The following is a 22,198-nucleotide window of genomic DNA, read 5'->3' on the forward strand; positions in this document are numbered from 1 at the left end:
GCTATTCCTGTGTGACAGTGGTGTATAACGTCTTGTGTTTTGTCTCGAAACAGATTCACATGAAGACAATGCCTGCTGCCATGTACCGCCTGTTGACAGCCCAGGAGCAGCCAGTTTACATCTAAAAGCCACAGCGATACCCTCAACCTCCTGACCTCACCTCACCTCACCCTGATCTTTATCCTGTGGACTGACGATTGCGTGAGTGAATCCATGACCACTATTTATCCACGATGTTTCACTTTCTCCCAACTGCCTGTCCACTTCCTGTCAGCACAAGGTTTTCAGCCTGTAAAATCTCTAGTTCTGCACACGTCTCCCCATCCAGGTGGAAAACATTAACTAACCCAGACACAGAATGAAAGAACTCCATGACATTGGTCTCCTAAATATATTTACACTCTATCACACTCTGTTAAAGTTTCGCACTGTTTGGCCATGCAGTTGTTTGATGTAATTTATGGAAACTTTTTTTTCACCCCTATGTGATTTATTTGAACCTGGCAACCATCAGACATTCCAGCTTTATTCTCTTCCACTCAAGTTCTAAACGAGCAGCTGTTAGCCAGAGTGTGGAGGAGCGGACTAAACATTTCTGAGGAACTGCAGGCTCTAAGGGTGCGTTCCTCAGAATAACGGCTAATTATAGTAAACAGAACTGTGCGCGCTGTGGTCACACACAGAAGGGGTTCTCAAACCTTTTATATCCAGAGATCCCTTTACCCATAATAAATCAATAAAAATCCATGGACACATTCGTTCGCAAATGAACTAATAAAATAGACACATTATTTAAACGAGTACGATTCGACGAGTACAAAGATTCCAGTCGACATCATAAATTTGATAATGATGGGTTTCCACCTCTGACGAAATGACGTACAGGATATAATGATATAATGCACAGTGTGGACTATTAATGCCTTAAAACAGTGGTCACTAACCCGCTTCCTGTAGGGTTCTCCAATCAAAATCTAACACACCTGCTTTAGCCGATCAAGAACTTCTTAAGGCAATGATTAGACGGTCAGGTGGGAACGATTATGGTTGGAGCTAAAGTCTTCACGAACAGGGTTGGTGGCCATTGCCTTAAAATAGTGATGCCATACATAAAGAGCTCCGAGTTGATCAAATCAAGATATAGAGTAGCATAAAGAAACATGAGCTGAACTTCTTTATTGGTAGGGCATAAAGACTTAGTCAGAATTAGAATTGGGGTGGTTAAAATTATATTTATATATATATATATATATATATATATATATATATATATATATATATATATATATACACACAAATCAGAATGATGGTGACCAGTGTTTTGTTTTTGTCTGGATTTCTCTTCAGCTAACTTTGTGATATTTTGTGGTGACTGAATCATTTCCACTGTTTTCTAGTGTACAGAACATATTTTTCTTTTTCTTTTTTCTTCAACTATTTCTGATTGATCATTTCTATTCAAGGATAATTCTGTTTGTATGTGTACTAAGTATTTTCATTTGGTTTGGGGGGTAAAACAAACAAACAAAACAACAATTTATACTTGAAAAATATTGTTTGTAAAGGGTTAGAAGTCATATACTGGCGCCCGTCTTTAAGAGTATGATTTTTATGTAGTTTGAGTTAAAACTAAAAACCCATCGATCGCCCGTTCTGAGACCAGTTCAAGAATTCAAGTTCATTTTTTCACCGTTTGACCGATTCGAGCATTTCCTGCATTAGTGCTTGGCCACAAGCTCTTCAGTGTTCAGACCTCATAAATGTGATAGACTAAGGGTTCTCCCCAGGCTGGGTGTTTTCCCAGAACCCTCAATTGCTTTTAGTGCACTTTTAGTATATTTCACGGCCCTGGATTGATCTCTACTAACTCCCAGACGATACCGTTCAAATGATACTGTGATTATAAACGATATTGTGAAATGATTGACACCGGTATATCTGTAATACCACAGGTATAGGTGCATATATCCTGAACAGGAATATGAAGCATTGTGATGTTAATGGTACCATGGATTTAAGTCTACATTCACAATCGCAGGCCACATTATTGCTGCAGTATGTCCGTGTCATATACCCAAACGTGGCTTTTGTACACACACACACTGCTTTGTGTTTCAACTATAAACATCCTTGCCTTACGACTGCTGTAATTTCCATGGAAGCACAAGCAGGACGGCGTCATGGTACTTTTCTTAAGCATGGTCTATCATGTCTTTGGTATGCATTCATGCTAGTAGTGGGTGTGATGTGTGACAACAAACTACTCCACTGTAAAACAAAACCAGCTACATAACTGCATATAAATATATATTTATACACACACACACACACACACACATTTCAGTATACACATCCAGTGATTGTGTATATACAGTATGTACATTTTCAAATCGCAAAGCAGAGAGGCAAGAAGGTTGGGCTCGTGTATTACTCTCTTTAGGCATCTCTATCCAAGAGGATTTCTTCTGCTTCTGGGACGAGTCGGCAGCAAACACACGGAAATTGGCATCATGTTTACGTCAGTCGGTTCGACTGCATGAAGCTGCAGTGCGACACTTAATCGAGCTCCGGTGAACCGAAAAACTGCAAAATGTTAATAGCAAATTCGGATCGTACTACAGGAGCGATCAGTCCGAATTCAGTTATATTCAAATATAAACGTCAATCCTGCAGTTCTGCGTATACAAACAAGGCCACATATATGCAAGCTTTGATGATGTTGTCGGCTATGGATGGGTTTACATGGGAGAACAAAAAATCGAAAATCACTGTACGTGCTGCTTTATGGTCATTGTTGAAACACAGTCGAGACTAAACTTCCCCCAAAACACACTGAACACACAGATGTGAAGTACACAGTCGTGTCTGTACTGCGAGAGGAAACACATTGCCTTGTGGTGGTGTTCTGATTAAGACGAAAGAGTAGATGGTGGGTTTGACTAGTGTTTCTTATGCACTTGCTCTGAATGTATTTAAACTTATATCTATGTTTGTCTATATGGTAAAGAAATAGGGTAAAAAAAAATAACACTTTCTGTAAAGCAAAGGCAATGTTTATTTATTTGCGAGCTTTTTCTGTGATGAATCATTGAGCCACATTCCTACGCCATAGCAGGAATGTTTGTAACAGTATTTACGACAATAAATGACTTAATGAGAAAATATATACACAAGCTTCCTGTGTTTTTTTATTTTTATTTTTAGAAACTTTAATCCCTCAGTAAAGAGCAGGAGGAGCATATTTCTTTCCACAGACCCGGTAACAACACGGGTGCACAACACGGCTCCTCACACTCGAATTTATTCAGCCCTCGTCGTTCCTGATGCACGTTTTAAATCTGAAGTAACCGACAGAACGATCAGCTTCAAAGACGTGATGGAGTGATCCAGTAGATTATCCTAATACTTATCCCTCCAGTTAGGCTATTTTGGTTTTAATATACTTTACACATGCACCTTGAATTGAATTCGGGAACTGAAGCGAAATATAGAAACATGACTGAAAGGCAGGTGGCGAAATTAATAGAATGATTAGAAACTTGCACGTCACATTATGGGGAACTTTTGGATTTCAAGGCCTCTCCTTGGCCGTGTTATATTTGTTGTAGAGCATGACCAGCATCGTTGGAAATATAAATAAAACCATCTTTGAAAGTTCTATCAGAAAGCTGCATTAATGAATATGATATTTTGTCATAAAAAGTCATTAGAGCACTAGGGGGCGTTACAGCAGTTCGTTTCCATCTTGTTTAACAAGTTATGTTTGTTTTGTAATTATAATAATCGAGTTACTGAGCTTGTGCTGTTCATTCGGGTTTCAGTAAAGGATTCTTGGACTTTATATCTTTGATGATAAAAATCAAAAACTTCAGTCACAGTAACAAATATAATATCAGTTTTATTTCCCAGCTTATCATAAAGGTGTCTGTTTAGCAAAGTTTTAGGGGAAGCAGTGCATCGTTACTAATTTAATATCCACCAGTAGTGGCTCTGGTGCTGTTTAGTGCAGTGCAGAACGCAACATAGAAAACTCACACTTATCGAGAGCAGAACTCTACAAATACACACTTTCTTGTAAAAAAAAAAAAAAAAGGCACAAATTCTACATATATGCTTTTTTGAAGCTTTGCGTCACTTCCTCCACTCCAACACACAGAACAGAACCTTTCAGCTTTTAGATAATGGTTTCTCGCGAGACACCGATCAGGCTGTGGGGCCGCTCCTGTGCCAGCCGGCGTGTCCCAGTCCGAAAACCCGTCCTGGAGTGGGCCCGGGAGCTCGGTCTGCCCTGCCCACTGACCTGCAGCTCTGCCCAGGTGAAGGTGCTGAGGTCTCCACAGCTGCGCAGGTGGAGGAGACCCGGACGCTTACGCAGAGGCAGTGTGACAGACGTGCAGTCTGGCTGCGTCTCTCTGACACACGATGCCCGCGCCTGCCCGCTCTCTGACACGCTCATCACCTGCAGAATAAACAGCCATACTCAGGATCTGCTCAATAGGAATAACTTTTATACTGTTTTTCATACATCTCTACTGTATTATAAAACGCTAAGCTTTTTGCACAAAGGGATCACTTTAAGTTAAAAAAAAAAAAAAACATGGACCCCGACTATACAGATTCATGTTATGAACAAGTAGATCATTATTTAAATATGTACGTAAATATTACAGCTATTTATTAGAGCCTTAGAGCTTTATTCCTGAACTTTTTAATTAAAATTCAAGTGGAGGATTGATTTATTGAGTTCTTTTTGACTTAATGTTTTTATTAAACCCATTCAACGCATGTGAGGCTGCATTGTGACAAAATTAACCCCCTGCTTATGCTTCACAGGCCCTGCTCTGAAAACCATCTTACAATCGTGTGTTAGAGCTGTGATAGTATAATAACATTTAGGAGGTAATATGGTGTGTTTGACCTGCTGGATGAAGGTGGCACAGCGCACAGCCTCCTCCATGTGTTCCTGATCAGTGCGCAGCACACTCTTTATACTGTTGATCAGCTCTTGCACCTCCGGCGTCAGGCTACACGGCGACTGCTGCTGCAGGAAACGTGCCACTAGCAGCTTGGTGTCCCTGTAGCTCTGATAGTCCACCATGGAAGAGGGGCGTGGTCGGCGGTGGCCCCTCCCCCGTCGCAGAGTGACAACCGGATGCTCCGTCTCATGCCTCGACACCACCGCTGTCCCAGGACCTACTTCTGTCTGCGTGGCTGCCTCACAGCTCATTACTGCTTGGGGAAAGAAGGGAAAATGCAGAATAGAGAAAAAAAAAAATGAGAAATGAACCACTGTTTTGGAAAAGATTAGGAATAAAGGAATACTTTACTACACATTAATAGAAGATCAGCTACCATGAGTCAGTCACGTAGCCACATATTTTAAATGAGTATGTATTGATGGGATTCAACAAATTTAGCCATTCATTATAAATCAGCGTCGACTCGACTGGTTTTCAGTTCTTTTCTCAGTACAGTGAAATGTTTCGTTTCCGTATCATGATAATCCTTTAAATTATTGATGTGGATACAGATCAGGTTAAAAAATCCTGGAGTTACTTCTACAAAGTCATGAAGCAGAGGACGAACAGCAACAATGGCAATGACATTTTATGGGTTCTTCTCCCTCCCCCCTCCCCCCCCACACACACACACTTTGTAATTTATAGGCATCTCTGTGATGAGGGTCAAAACCCCTGCAAATTGATCCACACCTCAGCAGTCTGAGTGCACAGAGCTCCTGAAAGTGCCAGTTCTATATTTAAAGTACTTCTAATGAAGTTGCTGACAGATATGAAGTGGAGCACAGGATATACTGTGAGTGCTTTCTCTGTGTGTGTGTGTGTGTGAGAGGTCATGGTCTGACAGACCTACTAAAGATAAACCAAAATGAAAATAGGTTTAATCTGCTTTGCCAACAAACCTGTTGCCCTTCGGGTTATGTGTTCAGAAATGTGACTCATTACTAAGCACTCAGGTCCCAGCTGAGGGGTCCACAACTTCCTCCAGAAAGAATGATGGAAAGTGGAAACTATACATCACACCCTAATGTTGTTCATGTACCTTTAGCAGTCAGGTCCAGGAGAACAGGATCACTGTTGGACCTGCGATGCCGCTGTCTACATGGCTTTCTGCTGCTCGAGCCTGTGATGGACTGTGAGGGCGGTGAGGAACTTGATACGGCTGTCTGCATACACCTTTCTGAGTGACAAGGAGCGCCGTCTCGTATTAACAAAATAACATTCGTTCACAGCAGAGTGTTAAACACAGTGGTGCGTAAAAGTTTGTGAACCCTTTAAAATGTTCTATATATCTCCATAAACTCGACCTAAAACATCATCAGATTTTCACACGAGCCCTAAAGGTAGATAAAGAGAACCCAATTAAAGAAATGAGACAAAAGCCAGAAAGCTGGTGGAAAAATGTTTTGTGGTCGTATGAGACCAAAATCGAAGTTTTGGTTTAAATGAGAAGGGTCATGTTTGGTGAAAGGAAAACACTGCATTCCAGCATAAGAACCTTATCACATCTGTGAAACGTGGTGGTGGTAGTATCATGGTTTGGGCCTGTGTTACTGCATATGGTCCGGGACGACTTGCCATCATTGATGGACCAATGAATTCTGAATTATATCAGCGAATTCTAATGGAAAAACTGAATCTCAAGAGAAAGTGGGGCGTGCAGCAAGACAATGACCCTAAGCACACAAGCCGTTGTATCAAAGAATGGTTAAAGAAGAACAAAGTTAAGGATTTAGACATCTTTAGGCGGACTCACTGTTTTTACTATGATCTTTACAGAAAGCCTAGTCCAGATAAGACTGTTAATTTAATGTCATTTTGGTGAAATGTGTTTGGGTTTTTTTTCTTTTCTTTTCTTCAAAGTACAAACGTCAAAGAATCAGGAATAAATTCATGCTGCCTGATGTAATCCTAACACACTTCTACTGCTGTGGCTCCTCTCGCCATCTGGACCTGCCTGGTCCCCCTGAGGCTCTACTTCTGCTTGGAGCTTTCTGCACATGTGGATGGTCCCACATGGATATCCTAAACATTTGCACTTTCCAAAAACAGTTTATACCCAAATCCCATCTTTGCTTCAGTGGATAATCCCACACGGATACTGTAGACTTTTACCCAAGAGCTGCTGCTGTAATCAGTTCCACATCCTTCACAGAATACAGTTGTAGAAGAGTAACGATTTATAATGCCACGGTCTTCTCTCACTTCATCATTGGGGATCTAAATCTACATCTGGTTTTCTATAAAGCTGCTTTGTGACCATGTCCGTTGTTAAAAGTGAAGTACGAGAAAGTGATATTACGTTTGAGAAATCTTTACCCGGCTTATTATTCCGTAATGAATATGAGTCATTTAATAACTACAGTAAATCTAACAGGAAAGGTGTGTCATTTTGAGAGTGAAGAATTTAAGTCTGGGCCTGCTTTTTTATTCTGGGAGTTTAAGGGGTAATAACAACACTATGCTTTACACACGGAGTAAACCTTCAGACAAATCATTATCCCATCTGAAACTTCACAGTGATCGCTGATTATAAATAGGTCATTGCTGCGTAGTCAAAACTAACCATATAAAAAGCTTTGAGAGCTATACGGACTGTGTTCAAATGTAGTTTCATGTTCAATCCTGAGGGATTTAGCAGGTCATTTGTTTACTGGTCTGCAGCACGGTACACATAAAACCAGAGCGTGGAGATGGGAAGCTGATACTGGTGACATAAAGAATCTGTGACGTGACTGTGAGCTTATAGCACTGGCTTATTTAGAGAGCAGAGGAGCCATGCTGTTATAATAAGCAATCTCTGCCCAAGAGCACTATTGCATGAACATGATAGTGTTGCACCACAATCCTCAAAAGTACACTTGAGTAAGAGTAAGCAAGTACTCAAGCAGCATGTTACTCATCAGGGTCAGATCCAACCATTCAATTTTTTATTTATTTTTTTAAATCCACTTTAATAGAAACACCTGCACAGCTGCTCATTTATGCAGTTATCCCATCAGCCAATCATGTGGCAGCAGCACAATGCATACAATCATGCAGATACAGGTCAAGAGCTTCAGTTAATGTTCACATCAAACATCAGAATGGGGGAAAAAGTGTGGTCTCTGTGACTTTAACCAGGGCATGGTTATCGGTGCCAGATGTGCTGGTTTGAGTATTTCAGAAACTGCAGAGGCTTTTTTCTTGAAACCCTTCTAAACAACTTGTGATGATGTAGGTGACTTCGGATTGTAGTTTTGGAGACTTTCTGACCCCAAGACACAACTAACTTCTACAATTCTCCAGCTGTGATCCTTGGAGATTTTTTGGCCACTCGGACCATCCTCCTCACAGTGCGCTGAGACAATACAGACACACGTCCAATTCCAGGTTGATTCATAACATTTCCAGTTGACTGGAACTTCTTAATTATTGCCCTGATGGTGAAATGGGCATTTTCAATGTGTGCTATTTTCTTATATTATATTTTCCATTTTGTGAAGCTCAACAACCTTTTGCCACACATCACAGCTATATTCCTTGGTCTTACCCATTGTGATGAATGACTAAGGGAGTTTGGCCTATGTGTTACCTCATATTTATACCCCTGTGAAACAGGAAGTCATGCTTGAACAATTTCCTCCTCCTAGTCACCCAGGTGTACTAAAAAATGTAAAATATCAGTGGGAATATTCTTCAAATATGTTTTCTCATAGGAATTCATAGGGGTGCCAATAATTGTTGCACACGTATATATAACAAAGATTTTTTTTTTTGGTTAAACCTGTGTTGTGTTTGCAATTGTTTGATGTCCACAAGAGCAGAATATTTTTGTGATTTTTTTTTAACAAAAGATCAAAAGTTTAAATAATAAAGACGACAGCCTTCTATGTGCATATTTAACAAGGGTGCCAATATTAGTGGAGGCTACTGTAAATATGTGTATATTATTTATATATACATATTATATATATATATATATATATATATATATATATATATATATATATATATATATATATATATATATATATATACACACACACACACACACACACACACACACACACACAGTGTAAGTATGTATATATATATATATATATATATATATATATATATATATATATATATATATATATATATATTAATATTACACACACACACATAGTATAAGTATATAAATATGTAAAGTGGGGTCCACAAAAATCTTAGTCCACCCTGAAAATCTGGGAGATTTTATTTTATTTATTACTAAGAAAGTAAGTGTTCAATATTGAATATTCAGGATTCTATTACTACACTATTTCTAGGCCCCTATTTAAATGTAAGCAAATTTGTGATATTAACCATGTTAACTGCTTTTTACAAAAATTCAGATTTTCCTCATGTCTAATCTATTCTATTGAGATTACACTTCTACACTCGGATGGATTTGATCTAAAATGGATCATAAGATTTTCCGCAAACTTGTGGAGTCCGGGCCAGCTCGAGTGCACGCTGACATCAAAGCTAAAAGGGGACGTACTAAATACTCTCAAATGCATGTAAATATTTCGAAGATTCACTTTAGGTGTTGCTTACCGTCGCTAGCCGTGTCCATCTCGGAGCAGTGCAACACCCCCTCCGTCAGATCTGTCACTTGAACCTCAGGGTCCTGCACCTAAATATATATGTAGAGGGTCAGTTAGCGGGCTTGACTTCTCCTGCCAACACAACTGCTGCACCTTCTGCTTGGGAAGTGCTCACAAGCGGTCAGCTAAAAATAATCAGAAAAGCAAACTGCACAGTCTGCCTACTAATCCCTTCATTTCTAGCCATTTTTACCTGGGACGGCTCAGCCTGCCTTGCTGCTACGGCTTCATAGGGCGGAGGAGGGTCGAGGGGACAGAAAACCTCCACACCTTTAATCCTCGCCCCGTATATGTGAGGCAGCGGGATCACACTGTCACCAAACATCCTGGAGGAACAGACAGAATGGGGTTTCTATACACCTCAGAGAGCAATTCTTGGTGTTCATCGACCAGCACATCTGCCTTGTGAAACTGGACCATCTCACGCACTGCAGCATTTACTAGACTCTCTCGATCTGTTCCACAGCTTGGAACGTTTTAGAAGGTTTTTCTTAGTTATTTTGTTGGAGAAGCCTCCCACAGAGAGAGAGAGTGTGTGTGTGTGTGTGTGTGTGTGTGAGATCAGGTATGAGAGGAGGAAGACAAGTGCAGCGTGTCTATTCTATCGATCTGCCTAAATACATTTAACAGTTACGCAACAGTTTGAAACTGTATATCGTTTCAACAGATCATGTGTACAGTAACGTGCAAATGTTTGCGTACCCTCAGGACAAAGACTTTTCATTTATAGCATGAAAATTCAGGTTTCCTGTGTCAGGTTTCAAAGATCTTTTCATAGTTCAAATATTGCTTGACAAGATATTAGTAGCCTTTTTTTAGGTAAATAAATTGTAAAATAGAGGCATTTTCTTTTCCCCCCCAGAAACCATGTAGGGTGCAAACCTTTGCACTTCGTTGTACTTCATCATATATATAAATGAAATTACTGTTTAGATTCAATCCTGCTTCAATTCCTTCTTCAAGAGCGGCATCCCTTGCCTTCTGATCACACACACCTTCTCACTGTGTCTCATGTTCTGTTTTTTTGGTTGTTTGTTTTTGTTTTTTTGCTCCTTTGGGTTGTGGTTTGAGTCCATATGCCTGCATTGTTTAGCACTGTGCTTAGGCCTCAAGGTTGTATGGACTTTGATTGTTGCATTCTTTACATTTACATCCTCTGAGGAATCTGTCTGGATAAAATAATAATGACTTGACTTTACCTCTAGCCCTACAAAGGCTGCAGAACATGTGTAGCGGCCTGGGGGGAAAAAAATCTTTAGGCAGACTGTTTTTACCACAGCATTTGTAAAGCTGGCTTCTTAACCTAACTGATTTTTGCAGGAAGATTATAACTTTATCCATCGATCCATTTTCCATACCACTGATCCTACACAGGGTCACATGGGAGCCTGGAGCCTATCCCAGGGGACTCAGGGCGGAGGACACGCAGAGGAAATCCCTGAAGCATTGTGAGAACTTGCAAATTTCACGCACTCAGGGCGGAGGTGGGATTTGAATCCCCAAATCCTGAAGGTGCGAGTCAAACATACTAGCCACTGAGTCACAATGCATGCTATTTTGGTTAAATATATTTATGGTTTCCTAAATCAGAGTACATTATAGGTCGAAACAAACTTGATTTTTTTTTTTGTCTTTGAGTGTTTGTCAGAATTCAGTCACAGTGACAGATTTTCTGTGTCTGCCTCGCATTTCCACATATCTCATTCAGTATTATTATCATGATATTTGTTTTGCAATATTTAAATGAGCACATATCATCTTTATCGTGGTCTGTGAAATGCATCGTGTTTTATTTTTAACACGCAATAAATATAACATTTTTCTGCTCCTTACAATCAGTAATGTACTGTTTTCCATTTTTAGTAGCCCAAATCTGGATATGAAACTTATCATGACCTCAGGGCTTCATCGACATCAACTGGATCTAAAAGCAGTCAAGCTGATTAGGGAGTGAGATCCTGCTGCTCTGTTACCTGCGAGCCAGCCGTGGTGTGTAGGAGTAGAAGGTTGAAAAGTAGGAAGGAGGTGGTGCGGGTGGAACAAAGTCATCAGGATCAGGAATGTGTGGCTGCTCTTCTTCCTCTGCAACGTTTCGTGGCTCTTCCTGCCAGGGATGGAAACATTTTCATAGACACAGCACATGCACGTGGACAATTTGCCTGATGAATCCTATGCATACAATGTAAAATGTAAAAAAAAATAAAATAAATCACTTTATCTGTATGGACTCTTACCATGCAGGGCCGCCTGGTGGAGAAGATCTGCAGGTACCTGAGTGCAGCTGCAATCAGACACACTACTGTGGTCAGCGCATTCAATGCGCACAGCGCAAACAGAACTTTCTGGAATAAAAATATATACAGCCATTAACACTAAAAATCCACACAGGAAATTTCAGTACTGCACTGCCCCACTGTATGAGGAACAAAGCAGTTATGTAGCGTTACTAATGATAGAGTCCAAACCTTGAGCAGCACTCTCATTGACGCGCATGAGTGTCCTGCATAAATCTTTATCACGTCCTCATCTTGACACTTGCTGGGGCTCTCAGCACAGCAGTTACAGATATCACTATTCCCATCCTGCAATACATGTGACATTCACACACACCATTAGTGTGTCATCCGTTATCTGGTAAATATCCTCTGTCTTCAATGTAATAATTGAAATAATTCTGTATTAAACAATAAGTCATCATATAAAACATTCATTCATTCATTCATCTTCAGTAAACACTGTACCCTGGTCAAGGTCATGATGGATCTAGAGCCTATTTTTGGAACACTGGGAGTGAGGTGGGAATTCACCCGGGATGGGAAGCAGGACACCACGCATACACACATTCACACCTGGGGCATTTTACCATAGCCATTCCATCTATGGGCATGTTTTTGGAAAGTGTGAGGAAACCAAAGAACCCAGAGGAAACCCATACAGGCATGGGAGGAACATCATGTTACAGTTCTATACTATGGACAAATGAAAGGAAAACCCAATGGCTCTGTTATGTCGTGGGGGTCTTTTGACCACGGGAAGTAATTTTGACCTTTATCCTACTAAATTATCTAATGAGTATGAAAATGATGTAACTCATACACTACCCAGACAGCAAGGTGACACTGATTCGATGTTGAAATTCCATCAGAATCGCCATTTTGGTTGAGATTGAATATAGAATGCTAAATAATATTAAATCAAATGTTGATAATTCATTGCTTTTCAGTGTCGTAAAGACAATCAGTGAATCAATTTTTTGTCAGCTTCATTCCCCCCATTGTTGGGGCTTAGCTTTAAAATCCATCTATCCCCTCGTTCAACACAACGCAAATCCTACACTCTCACCGCCGTGGCCCGGGTTCGATTCTCAGGCAGTTACTCAGTGCCGGTTAAATGGGAGGGTTGCATCAGGAAGGGCATCCGGTGTAAAACCTGCTCCAAATCAAATACACAGACCAATGATCCACTGAAGCGGACCCTGCCATAGCGTGGGAATAACGCTAGAAAAAAAAATCAAGCTCCTCAGAGGATGAATCCTGTTCATTTTGTGACCTCATGACACTTCCCTCTAGTTGAACAAATATTGATTTTAAGTCCATCTTGATCTATTTCATCGTTGAAATAACATTATTCCAGGGTGTAAACCTGATGAAAAGTCCATGTTAAATTTCAAATTTGAACATTAATTCTGCATTAACATTGATTCAGTGGAGGTCTGCTATCTGGCATCATCAAAGCATGTACTGAGGAAAGATCTTTGTGGAAGAATGGTTTTCATCTCTCTACTACATTTCCAGAGACTTGTAGAATCTGTGCCAAGGTGCAACCAAGCTGGTCTGGTGCCAATTTACTAACATACTTTATCATGATGTTTTTTTTTTCTTTTAATTTGTCACCAGTCTGTATGTGCAATATATAGACAGTATAAAGGCATGTTCTACCAGGGCCTCGGTCTTTAAACTTAAATCAAATGTTAATATACTATCATCAATACATACAGGATCTTTTAAAAGTATAAAAGTATTGCATTAAATTATGTATTATTTGAATATTATTAAATATATACAGAGAAATATCGTAGATACAGTAGATATGTACTGTCGATAAAGAGAGAGGCCTTTGACTAAAGCTGATCTGTAAGATATTCCTCTGGTACAGATTGCATGTAAGGACGAGCGTGAAACAGAGCTACTGTACCAGGACAATAGAGTCTCATTGAGAAGGACACAGCAACCCAGTTAAGATTCAGACCTCAGGCAATGAAAATGTCCAAAACCAAACACGTGTGCACAGCGCACCTGATTCAGAAGCAGATGGCAAGGCCAGGAGTCTTCTTTACTCGTGAGAGAGAGAGAGAGGAGGGGTTAGGGGTTGGGCGTGGGCGTGGGGGTGGGGGTGGGGTTGGGCGTGGGGGGTGTCGGGAGATGGGGGGTTTGGAGGCTGGAGTAGGCCAAAGATATAAAAGCTCAGTTTCAGGAAGAAGCAGATAGAAATTCACCCTCTATTTTGGGGCTTGGACTCTGTTATGGTTTAGTTATTCTACTCCATTTGCTTTGACCCATTTGCATCTTAAAGCATGAACATAGAAGAAAATGTCTTACCCAAATTGTCATATTTTTGAAGTTATAGCTGACAATTCTGTAATTTTAAGCTATTAAGCCATAAAGATTTTAACCATCACTAAGGTCAATACATTTTACTTGTAACTTATTTAACTGTATTTTTAAAAATACAATATCAATCAAATTTTGGTCCAGAATAAAGCATGGCTCAGTGGCTGTGATTACAATTTGTTGCGCATGAGAACATCACTAAAGGTCTCAGCTCTCACCAGCTGACAATGGATGGTGCTGGACACCAGCTGAGCTCCCTGACAGCAGAGGATAAAGCCTGCCAGGTTCAGCAGGATACACACCATGGACAGCAACACGAACAGATTCACCTAACAGGGAGAGAGAGAGAGAGAGAGAGAGAGAGGGAGAGAGAGGGAGAGAGAGAGGGAGGGGGTGGGGGGGGGGGGTGTTAGAGCGATATCAATAACCAATACCAATGATACTATGGCATTGTTTACACATTAGGACAAATCTACATGACAAATGTTCAAATCTAAATCATTTGATCGGACCGTAATTACATTTGTTTATCCCGATCGGTTGTTATAGCAACGTTGCAGATGGCTGAAACCTTCCTGCAGGTTTCAGCAATGTTGCTGCTATTGCAAGTTTCTGAGGTCAAGACAGGCCACACACTGAATAATGACAAAGCACAGGAAAACTGACCTGATTTGTCAAACTTTGCCATATGTTCAGAAATTTTTATCCGATTTGAAACCTAGGTGAGAATTTCATGTGACATTTGTTTTGTTTTCAGAGAGGAAAATTCTTCCTGCTTATATCTAATATGACAAAATATCAGATTTAGGCTACCTGTCTAAACAAATCCTATGATCGGTTGAACTGCTACAACATTCTGGTTTTAAAATGTATTTAGCAATTATTTTCTGCATTGTTTATGAGTACAATATACAGGGAACCAATCCAGCAAGCCCTCTGAGTGATATGAAAAACAAAATATTAAAAAGGACTAACTTAACCTTGTCTTGTCGGCATCCAACTACACTACCAAGAGTATAAGACGGCCTACAAACATGGACGCTTTGGACTATAACATCCAGCAACAACAGAGACTGTCATGTTCAAGTTCACCATCTTACTAATAACCTCACTGTATAAAAGGACTTCCTACCCACACGCACCTTGCAAAATATACAGTACACGCTGTGATTCTCTCCAGTCATTACAGAGCCTTTATACTGTTGTAGTCTACCTGGTTACAGATGTTGTTTGGTGTTCTTGTTTTGCCTTAGTCTCGCCTAGCTTACGCTGTTTGCTCATCGCCTGACCTCTGCCTGTTTGTTTACTATGCTCTTGCTTAACAGTTTGGAGTGATCTGCCACTGTCTACAGCAAAGCTGCTCTTTACCTGCACTTGTGTCCGAATCTGCCTCGTGTCAAATTTCCTCACTATGGTACAACCAAATATTTCATACAAGAATACATTGTGTAAAGCTACATTTTCAATTATATGAGCAATGTAATCAAAAGTGATCTAGTTTATTTCATTCGTATGGCAACGCATGTAACCTCCTATCATCGTGTTCATTTTTGTCATGTCTTACTACTTTGAGTGAATAAAAACAACCTGGTTTACGCACATATTATTCTACCACAGCAGTTCTTAATCTGGGGACCCCCAGGTGGGTCTTAAAGCTGTGACAGGGGGATCGGGAAAACTTTTATTTTGAACGAGTGTACACAAAGGTTCATAGAGAAGCCACTGGCTGATTTTTGGATCTGTGCACACGGAATACCGAGAACTGAGTACTGAGAACTCAATTAATGGATCTTGTATAGTAGCACTACTTGTATTGTTCTCTGCTTGATATGTTGCTTTGCTTGTATTTTTCTCATTTGTAAGTCGCTTTGGATAAAAGCATCTGCTAAGTGAATAAATGTAAATGTAAATGAGTGACATGGCATTGAAATGGTTTTCCCTTGAGTTATTGAGTTTATTTAGTAGGTACTTATGTATGCAACACTAAGTCTTGGTACATGGTTTTCTATTTTATGTAGTTCCTTTATCAAATTATGGTCTCCTAATTCCTTCATAGTTACTAGCCTTAGTCCATATTTTTGTATTTCAGTACTTAAAATTTACTTGCAGTACAACAGTAACTTCTGGCTCACCTGACTCTGGTTCTCATTTCCTATGTACAGAAATAAAAATGTTTTGGTGGGGACTTCTGACTTTTGAACACTGCTATCCATCATATTATAACCATAATACATATTTACAAGGCATATCCTACACTCAGCATTATATTATATTATATTAATATATATATAAAATGAGATTACATAGAATAAAGTTGGTGCATCAATATAGGTCTCCTGTTGACCCTATATGAAAAAGAAAGAGCCTAAAAACTGAAAAAAATACCATCGTATTATTACATGGAGCGGATTCACTCGAACCATTACGGCAAGTATTCTAATTGTTGTTAATAACATTATAAAAGCCTTAACGTTAGTGCTCAACTGAGGAACTCCAGCTCAAAAGATTCCCAAAACACTGACAATGAAACTCGCAAGAAAAGGCAGTTTTCTCAACTTTATCAACAGTCATGTTATTCATGAACGGAAAAAAAAAATCCATCATGTTTAAAACCTGCCATTAACTTGGATTACCTACAAAGTTCCCCTCTGGCAAAAATACCAGCACACCTACATACACAAACACACAGTCTGAAACAGACTTTGATCCCACACAAACAGACATGAAGAGGCAAATTAGACAGCTTGTGGAAAGATTAATGTCTAAATTGAAGGCTTGCTGGCATTAATCATGTGAATGAGGTTAAAAGAGGATTTTCTGACACTGATACCTCACTATGAGGACATTCTTAAAGGTTACAAACTAAATCGGTGATATAGAGACACAGTCTGTGTTTCAAATCAAGTGTTATGATCTAATACTTAAAAGTATATAGAAAATACTAATCTAAAAGATTCATATCAAGAATAAGAGGTTCCTATATTAGGGGATCGTTCAATTAAAATGTACCCAAGGGAAATGACATTGAAAATTCATGATATGCGCAGAACAACAGTGCCAGGCCGATGTTAGATGGCTAACTTAACCAGCACCGGTCTTTTTCGTTTTAATATACAACTCAATTATAATTACAGGCAAGAGAACGAGGCATCGCTGATAGCAAATTGTGTTTTGTCTGTTATCAGTTCCTGTTGTGCATGATGGAACAGAGTATTGTTCAATGCATTACAGTTCATTTGTTCAGAAAATGTGTTTCATCATTTTAGTATATTATATTTTATTCATATTTCCCAGTGTGAACACAGGCAGTTACATACACTTAAAAATAACATTGAAAATTACACAAGTATCCAATTTGATACCAAAGCAATGACCTTCAACTGGTTTAACTGATGTTATCTTTCGTTAGCAGTGTTTGAAAGCAGGTATGTTATCTAAACAGAACACGTAAATCTTCAAGAGCACATAACCCGTGCTCTACTTCACACTTTATCACAGAACGTTAACATTATCTGAAACACAGAATGTGACAGACCGGTGAAGGTGTAATTTCCTAATGAGGATTACACCCTTTGATATCCACCTGAGAGACAAAAACATAAAGAAAGTAGGATCTCTAGCAACCTACCAACAGGAGCATGGGCCGCTTCCATGTGGTGAGGCCGATGATCCCCGACAAGATAACCTGTGGAAAACAAAATCAGCTCGTTCAGCTGTATTCAGCGCACATACACATGAACTACACCATGTCTCATGTTCATTTATATTGTATTAAATCTGTGCCTCAGTAGGCTAGTGCTAGGAAGAGCTGTTGTACACACTCATTCAGCTGGCTCTGTACATACTAGGCTCAGTTCCCATCTAAAGGTCTTTTTATTATTATTATTATTATTATTATTATTATTATTATTATTATAGCTCTGACTACCACTTCCTGCTTCTAATTTGCACTCAAGTGTGTATCTGCCAGAATGGCATTTCTCAATTATTATCCAATAAAGCAGAAATAATTCAAGTTAGTACAAGATACCTAAACAAACTGAATCACTAAATCACCTTTAAGTTAATACTGTGAATAAATTCCTGCCCTGACAGGATTATAACTACTGCCTTGTTCTTGATTACTTGGCCAGTGTTCCCACACCAGTCACATTCAGCATCTTGAGAAGACATTAACATGTTAGTTTTCCTTTGTTTATTGGTGTCCAAATGGGAATATGTGTGCAGTATAAGTGTTCTGGTGTTCAGTGGAGGTTTTTGATGTGACAGAATGGTGGAAGCCTTCTGTGTTTGTTTTATAACCACCCCTCTATATGTGCCTGCATTGTTTTGGGCCCTTCTCCAGGAAACCCCCGGGAAACACAAAGTTTTAGTTTCACCACATGAGACAAACTATTACACGTATTTCACATTTTTTAAAAACCATTTTCAGTAACTCTAGTCTAAACCCACATAACCGACCTGGTTTCGAGCAGTCTGGAGCATTACTGGCCCACCTGACCTCACACCACTACTCCACATTAACATGAACATCTAAACGCCACTGATATGTGTGCAACTAAAAAGTAGCACTGAATACTGAGAAAGAAACAGGCCTAGGGAACACTCACTGATGATCCTGCCCAAAACGGACAGGAATTGCGGACAGGAGGCGAGTTGCTGAGGGAGAGAGCCCCGAACGAGAGAGCCACCATGGAGCAGCCGAGCACCAGCTGCAGCAGCCCGAGAGAGAGCAGCGGGCGCGCGGGCAGCAGAGGCTGCACCAGCCGCGACTCCGATCCTCGCATCCGCCACGGAACTGTGGCCATACAGCGGCTCCGTCGAGACGGATCGGCGAACTGAGGGGCGAGAGAAGCCCCGGTTAAACGACAACACGATCCAGGCAGGACTACCGGGAGAGACATGGGAAACGCGCAAGCAACAAAAACACGCAAAACGTAAACGCTGAATAAACGCGGAGCGACGAGCGAAGTTCCGTCATTTTATTTTAATTCCAGCCGAGAGTCCGCTTGCTCCTGCTTCCATATTCCTCTCCAGCTAAGCGGAGCTTCTTTTTTTACAGTTTAAAATAGCCACTCGCTGCTCGGATTGCATTTCACATTTTTGGGCACTGGGACAAAAAAGTGGGAGGAGAGGATGGGAGGGGTAGAGGAGAGGGAAGGAGGGGAGGGGAGACTGGAGGAGTAAAGAGGATAGGAGACTGGAGGAGAGGAGACTGGAGGAGAGGAGACGGGAGACTGGAGGAGAGGAGACTGGAGGAGACGAGACGGGAGACAGGAGGACTAAAGAGGAGAGGAGAGGAGAGGGGACTGGAGGAGAGGAGAGGAGAGGGGACTGGAGGAGAGGAGAGGGGACTGGAGGAGAGGGGAGGGGCAGAGAGGAGAGGGGACTGGAGGAGAGGGGAGGAGAGGAGAGGGGACTGGAGGAGAGGGGAGGAGAGGAGAGGGGAGGGGCACAGAGGAGACTGGAGGGGAGGAGAGGGGAGGGGACTGGAGGAGAGGGGAGGGGCAGGGAGGAGAGGGGAGGGGACTGGAGGAGAGGGGAGGTGCAGGGAGGAAAGGAGAGGAGAGGGGAGGGGCAGGGAGGAAAGGGGAGGAGAGGGGAGGGGAGGGGAGGGGCAGAGAGGAGACTGGAGGGGAGGAGAGGGGAGGGGCAGAGAGGAGAGGAGAGGAGACTGGAGGGGAGGAGAGGAGACTGGAGGAGAGGGGAGGAGTGGCGAAGAGAGGGGATGAGAGAGGAGAGAGGAGGAGTGGAGATGGGGCACACAAGCCCCACAAGCCTGGACTCCATCACTGTAAAATGATACGCTGTGGGCGTACTTCATGTTATTTCTTGGACATGATGCACAAAATCCAACAAGATGTACAGTGTTTCAGATGGTGTACAGTGTTTCATATGATGTAGTGCTTCTCATGATGTACCGTGTTTCATATAATGTAGTGTTTCTCATGATGTACCGTGTTTCATATAATGTAGTGTTTCTCATGATTTCTCAAAAACACCCTCTTAAACACTGTACACCCTAGTGTTTAAGAGGGTGTTTTGGTAAATATTTGATTATATCTTTTAATGTGACAACCCTGAAGAAATGACACTTTGCTACAATGTAAAGTAATGAGTGTACAGCTTGTGTAACAGTGTAAATTTGCTGTCCCCTCAAAATAACTCAGCATACAACCATTAATGTCTAAACCTCTGGCAACAAAGTGAGTACACCCCTAAGTGAAAATGTCCAAATTGGGCCCAAAGTGTCAACATTTTGTGTGGCCACCATTATTTTCCAGCACTGCCTTAACCCTCTTGGGCATGGAGTTCAGCAGAGCTTCACAGGTTGCCACTGGAGTCCTCTTCCACTTCTCCATGACAACATCACGGAGCTGGTGGATGTTAAAGATCTTGTGCTCCTCCACCTTCCATTTGAGGATGCCCCACAGATGCTCAATAGGGTTTAGGTCTGGAGACATGCTTGGCCAGTCCATCACCCTCAGCTTCTTTAGCAAGGCAGTGATCGTCTTGGAGGTGTGATTTGGGTCATTATCATGCTGGAATACTGCATACTGATCATGCTCTGCTTCAGTATATCACAATACATGTTGGCATTCATGGTTCCCTCAATGAACTGTAGCTCCCCAGTGCCAGCAGCACTCGTGCAGCCCCAGACCATGACACTCCCACCACCATGCTTGACTGTAGGCAAGACACACTTGTCTTTGTACTCCTCACCTGGTTGCCACTACACACGCTTGACACCGTCTGAACCAAATAAGTTTATCTTGGTCTCATCAGACCACAGGACATGGTTCCAGTAATCCATGTCCTTAGTCTGCTTGTCTTCAGCAAACTGTCTGCGGGTTTTCTTGTCCATCATCTTTAGAAGAGGCTTCCTTCTGGGACAACAGCCATGCAGACCAATTTGATGCAGTGTGTAGCGTATGGTCTGAGCACTGACAGGCTGACCCCCCACCCCTTCAACCTCTGCAGCAATGCTGGCAGCACTCATACGTCTATTTCCCAAACACAACCTCTGGATATGACGCTGAGCACGTGCACTCAACTTCTTCGGTCGACCATGGCGAGGCCTGTTCTGAGTGGAACCTGTCCTGTTAAACCGCTGTATGGTCTTGGCCACCGTGCTGCAGCTCAGTGTCAGGGTCTTGGCAATCTTCTTATAGCCTAGGCCATCTTTATGTAGAGCAACAATTCTTTTTTTCAGATTCTCAGAGAGTTCTTTGCCATGAGGTGCCATGTTGAACTTCCAGTGACCAGTATGAGGGAGTGTGAGAGCGATGACACCAAATTTAACACACCTGCTCCCCATTCACACCTGAGACCTTGTAACACTAACAAGTCACATGACACCGGGGAGGGGAAATGGCAAATTGGGCCCAATTTGGACATTTTCACTTAGGGGTGTACTCACTTTTGTTGCCAGCGGTTTAGACATTAATGGCTGTGTGTTGAGTTATTTTGAGGGGACAGCAAATTTACACTGTTATGCAAGTTGTACACTCACTACTTTACATTGTAGCAAAGTGTCATTTCTTCAGTGTTGTCACATGAAAAGATATCATCAAATATTTACAAACATGTGAGGGGTGTACTCACTTTTGTGAGATACTGTATGCGTTTATGGGTATAAACGTGTATATGTGTGTGTATATACTGTGTAAAGCAATCTTGGGTCTGAGTTTTTTTTACATAGTGTACAGTGTTTATCATTTACCTTCATGTCCTTATCCAGAGCTACTTACATTTATCTCATTTATACAACTGAGCAGTTGAGAGCCTTGCTCAAGGGCTGGGACCTCAGAGAATACATCATGTGGTTAAGACATTGGACTACTGATTGGTAGTTCTTGAGTTCAAATCCCAGTACTGGGATTTCAGCCTGAAGGGACTGGCATTTATTGAATAGGCAGATTGCACAGCCATATACTTGGTCAGAGGATTTAGGAAT

General features: G+C 41.2%; 2 protein-coding genes and 1 long non-coding RNA gene across 11 annotated transcripts in view; 2 read left to right on the forward strand and 1 right to left on the reverse strand.

The window, feature by feature from the left end:
• Positions 1-3,164, forward strand: part of apba1a (amyloid beta (A4) precursor protein-binding, family A, member 1a) — a 60,066-nt gene extending 56,902 nt beyond the window's left edge. For all 8 annotated transcript variants that reach the window (XM_053674346.1, XM_053674343.1, XM_053674342.1 and 5 more), the window contains one exon: positions 54-3,164. In XM_053674346.1, the coding sequence (XP_053530321.1) occupies positions 54-125 (72 nt within the window). In that variant the 3' untranslated portion in view covers positions 126-3,164. The remainder of the gene's footprint in view (positions 1-53) is intronic.
• Positions 3,165-3,878: 714 nt separating this feature from the next.
• fam189a2 (family with sequence similarity 189 member A2) lies at positions 3,879-19,439 on the reverse strand. 2 transcript variants are annotated; one of them, XM_017452258.3, is made up of 11 exons: positions 18,852-19,439; positions 17,870-17,926; positions 14,460-14,570; positions 12,097-12,213; positions 11,866-11,973; positions 11,605-11,735; positions 9,825-9,957; positions 9,582-9,660; positions 6,061-6,198; positions 4,919-5,232; positions 3,879-4,459 (listed from the first exon to the last, which is right to left on the reverse strand). In XM_017452258.3, exons 1-11 carry the CDS (start codon positions 19,143-19,145, stop codon positions 4,175-4,177), a joined length of 1,767 nt encoding a protein of 588 aa, XP_017307747.1. In that variant the 5' UTR covers positions 19,146-19,439; the 3' UTR covers positions 3,879-4,174. The 2 variants fall into 2 exon arrangements, with proteins under 2 accessions (XP_017307747.1, XP_017307748.1); XM_017452259.3 differs by having other exon boundaries at positions 4,919-5,229; positions 18,852-19,426.
• LOC124626189 (uncharacterized) lies at positions 10,022-11,729 on the forward strand. The gene is made up of 2 exons (XR_006980881.2): positions 10,022-11,143; positions 11,495-11,729. It is a non-coding gene; the product is annotated as an uncharacterized LOC124626189 (long non-coding RNA).
• Positions 19,440-22,198: the final 2,759 nt, after the last annotated feature.

The sequence above is a fragment of the Ictalurus punctatus genome, chromosome 22 (genome assembly GCF_001660625.3).
Source record: "Ictalurus punctatus breed USDA103 chromosome 22, Coco_2.0, whole genome shotgun sequence".
Taxonomy (NCBI): Eukaryota; Metazoa; Chordata; class Actinopteri; order Siluriformes; family Ictaluridae; genus Ictalurus; species Ictalurus punctatus.

Coding starts and splice junctions, on each gene's coding strand:
- fam189a2 (XM_017452258.3), bottom strand. CDS start 19,145: ATGTCTCTCCCGGTAGTCCTGCCTGGATCGTGTTGTCGTTTAACCGGG. Junction 11,736..11,865: donor CCACCAGGCGGCCCTGCATG/GTAAGAGTCCAT, acceptor CATCCCTGGCAG/GAAGAGCCACGAAACGTTGC. Junction 6,199..9,581: donor GATGGACACGGCTAGCGACG/GTAAGCAACACC, acceptor CTTGTCACTCAG/AAAGGTGTATGCAGACAGCC.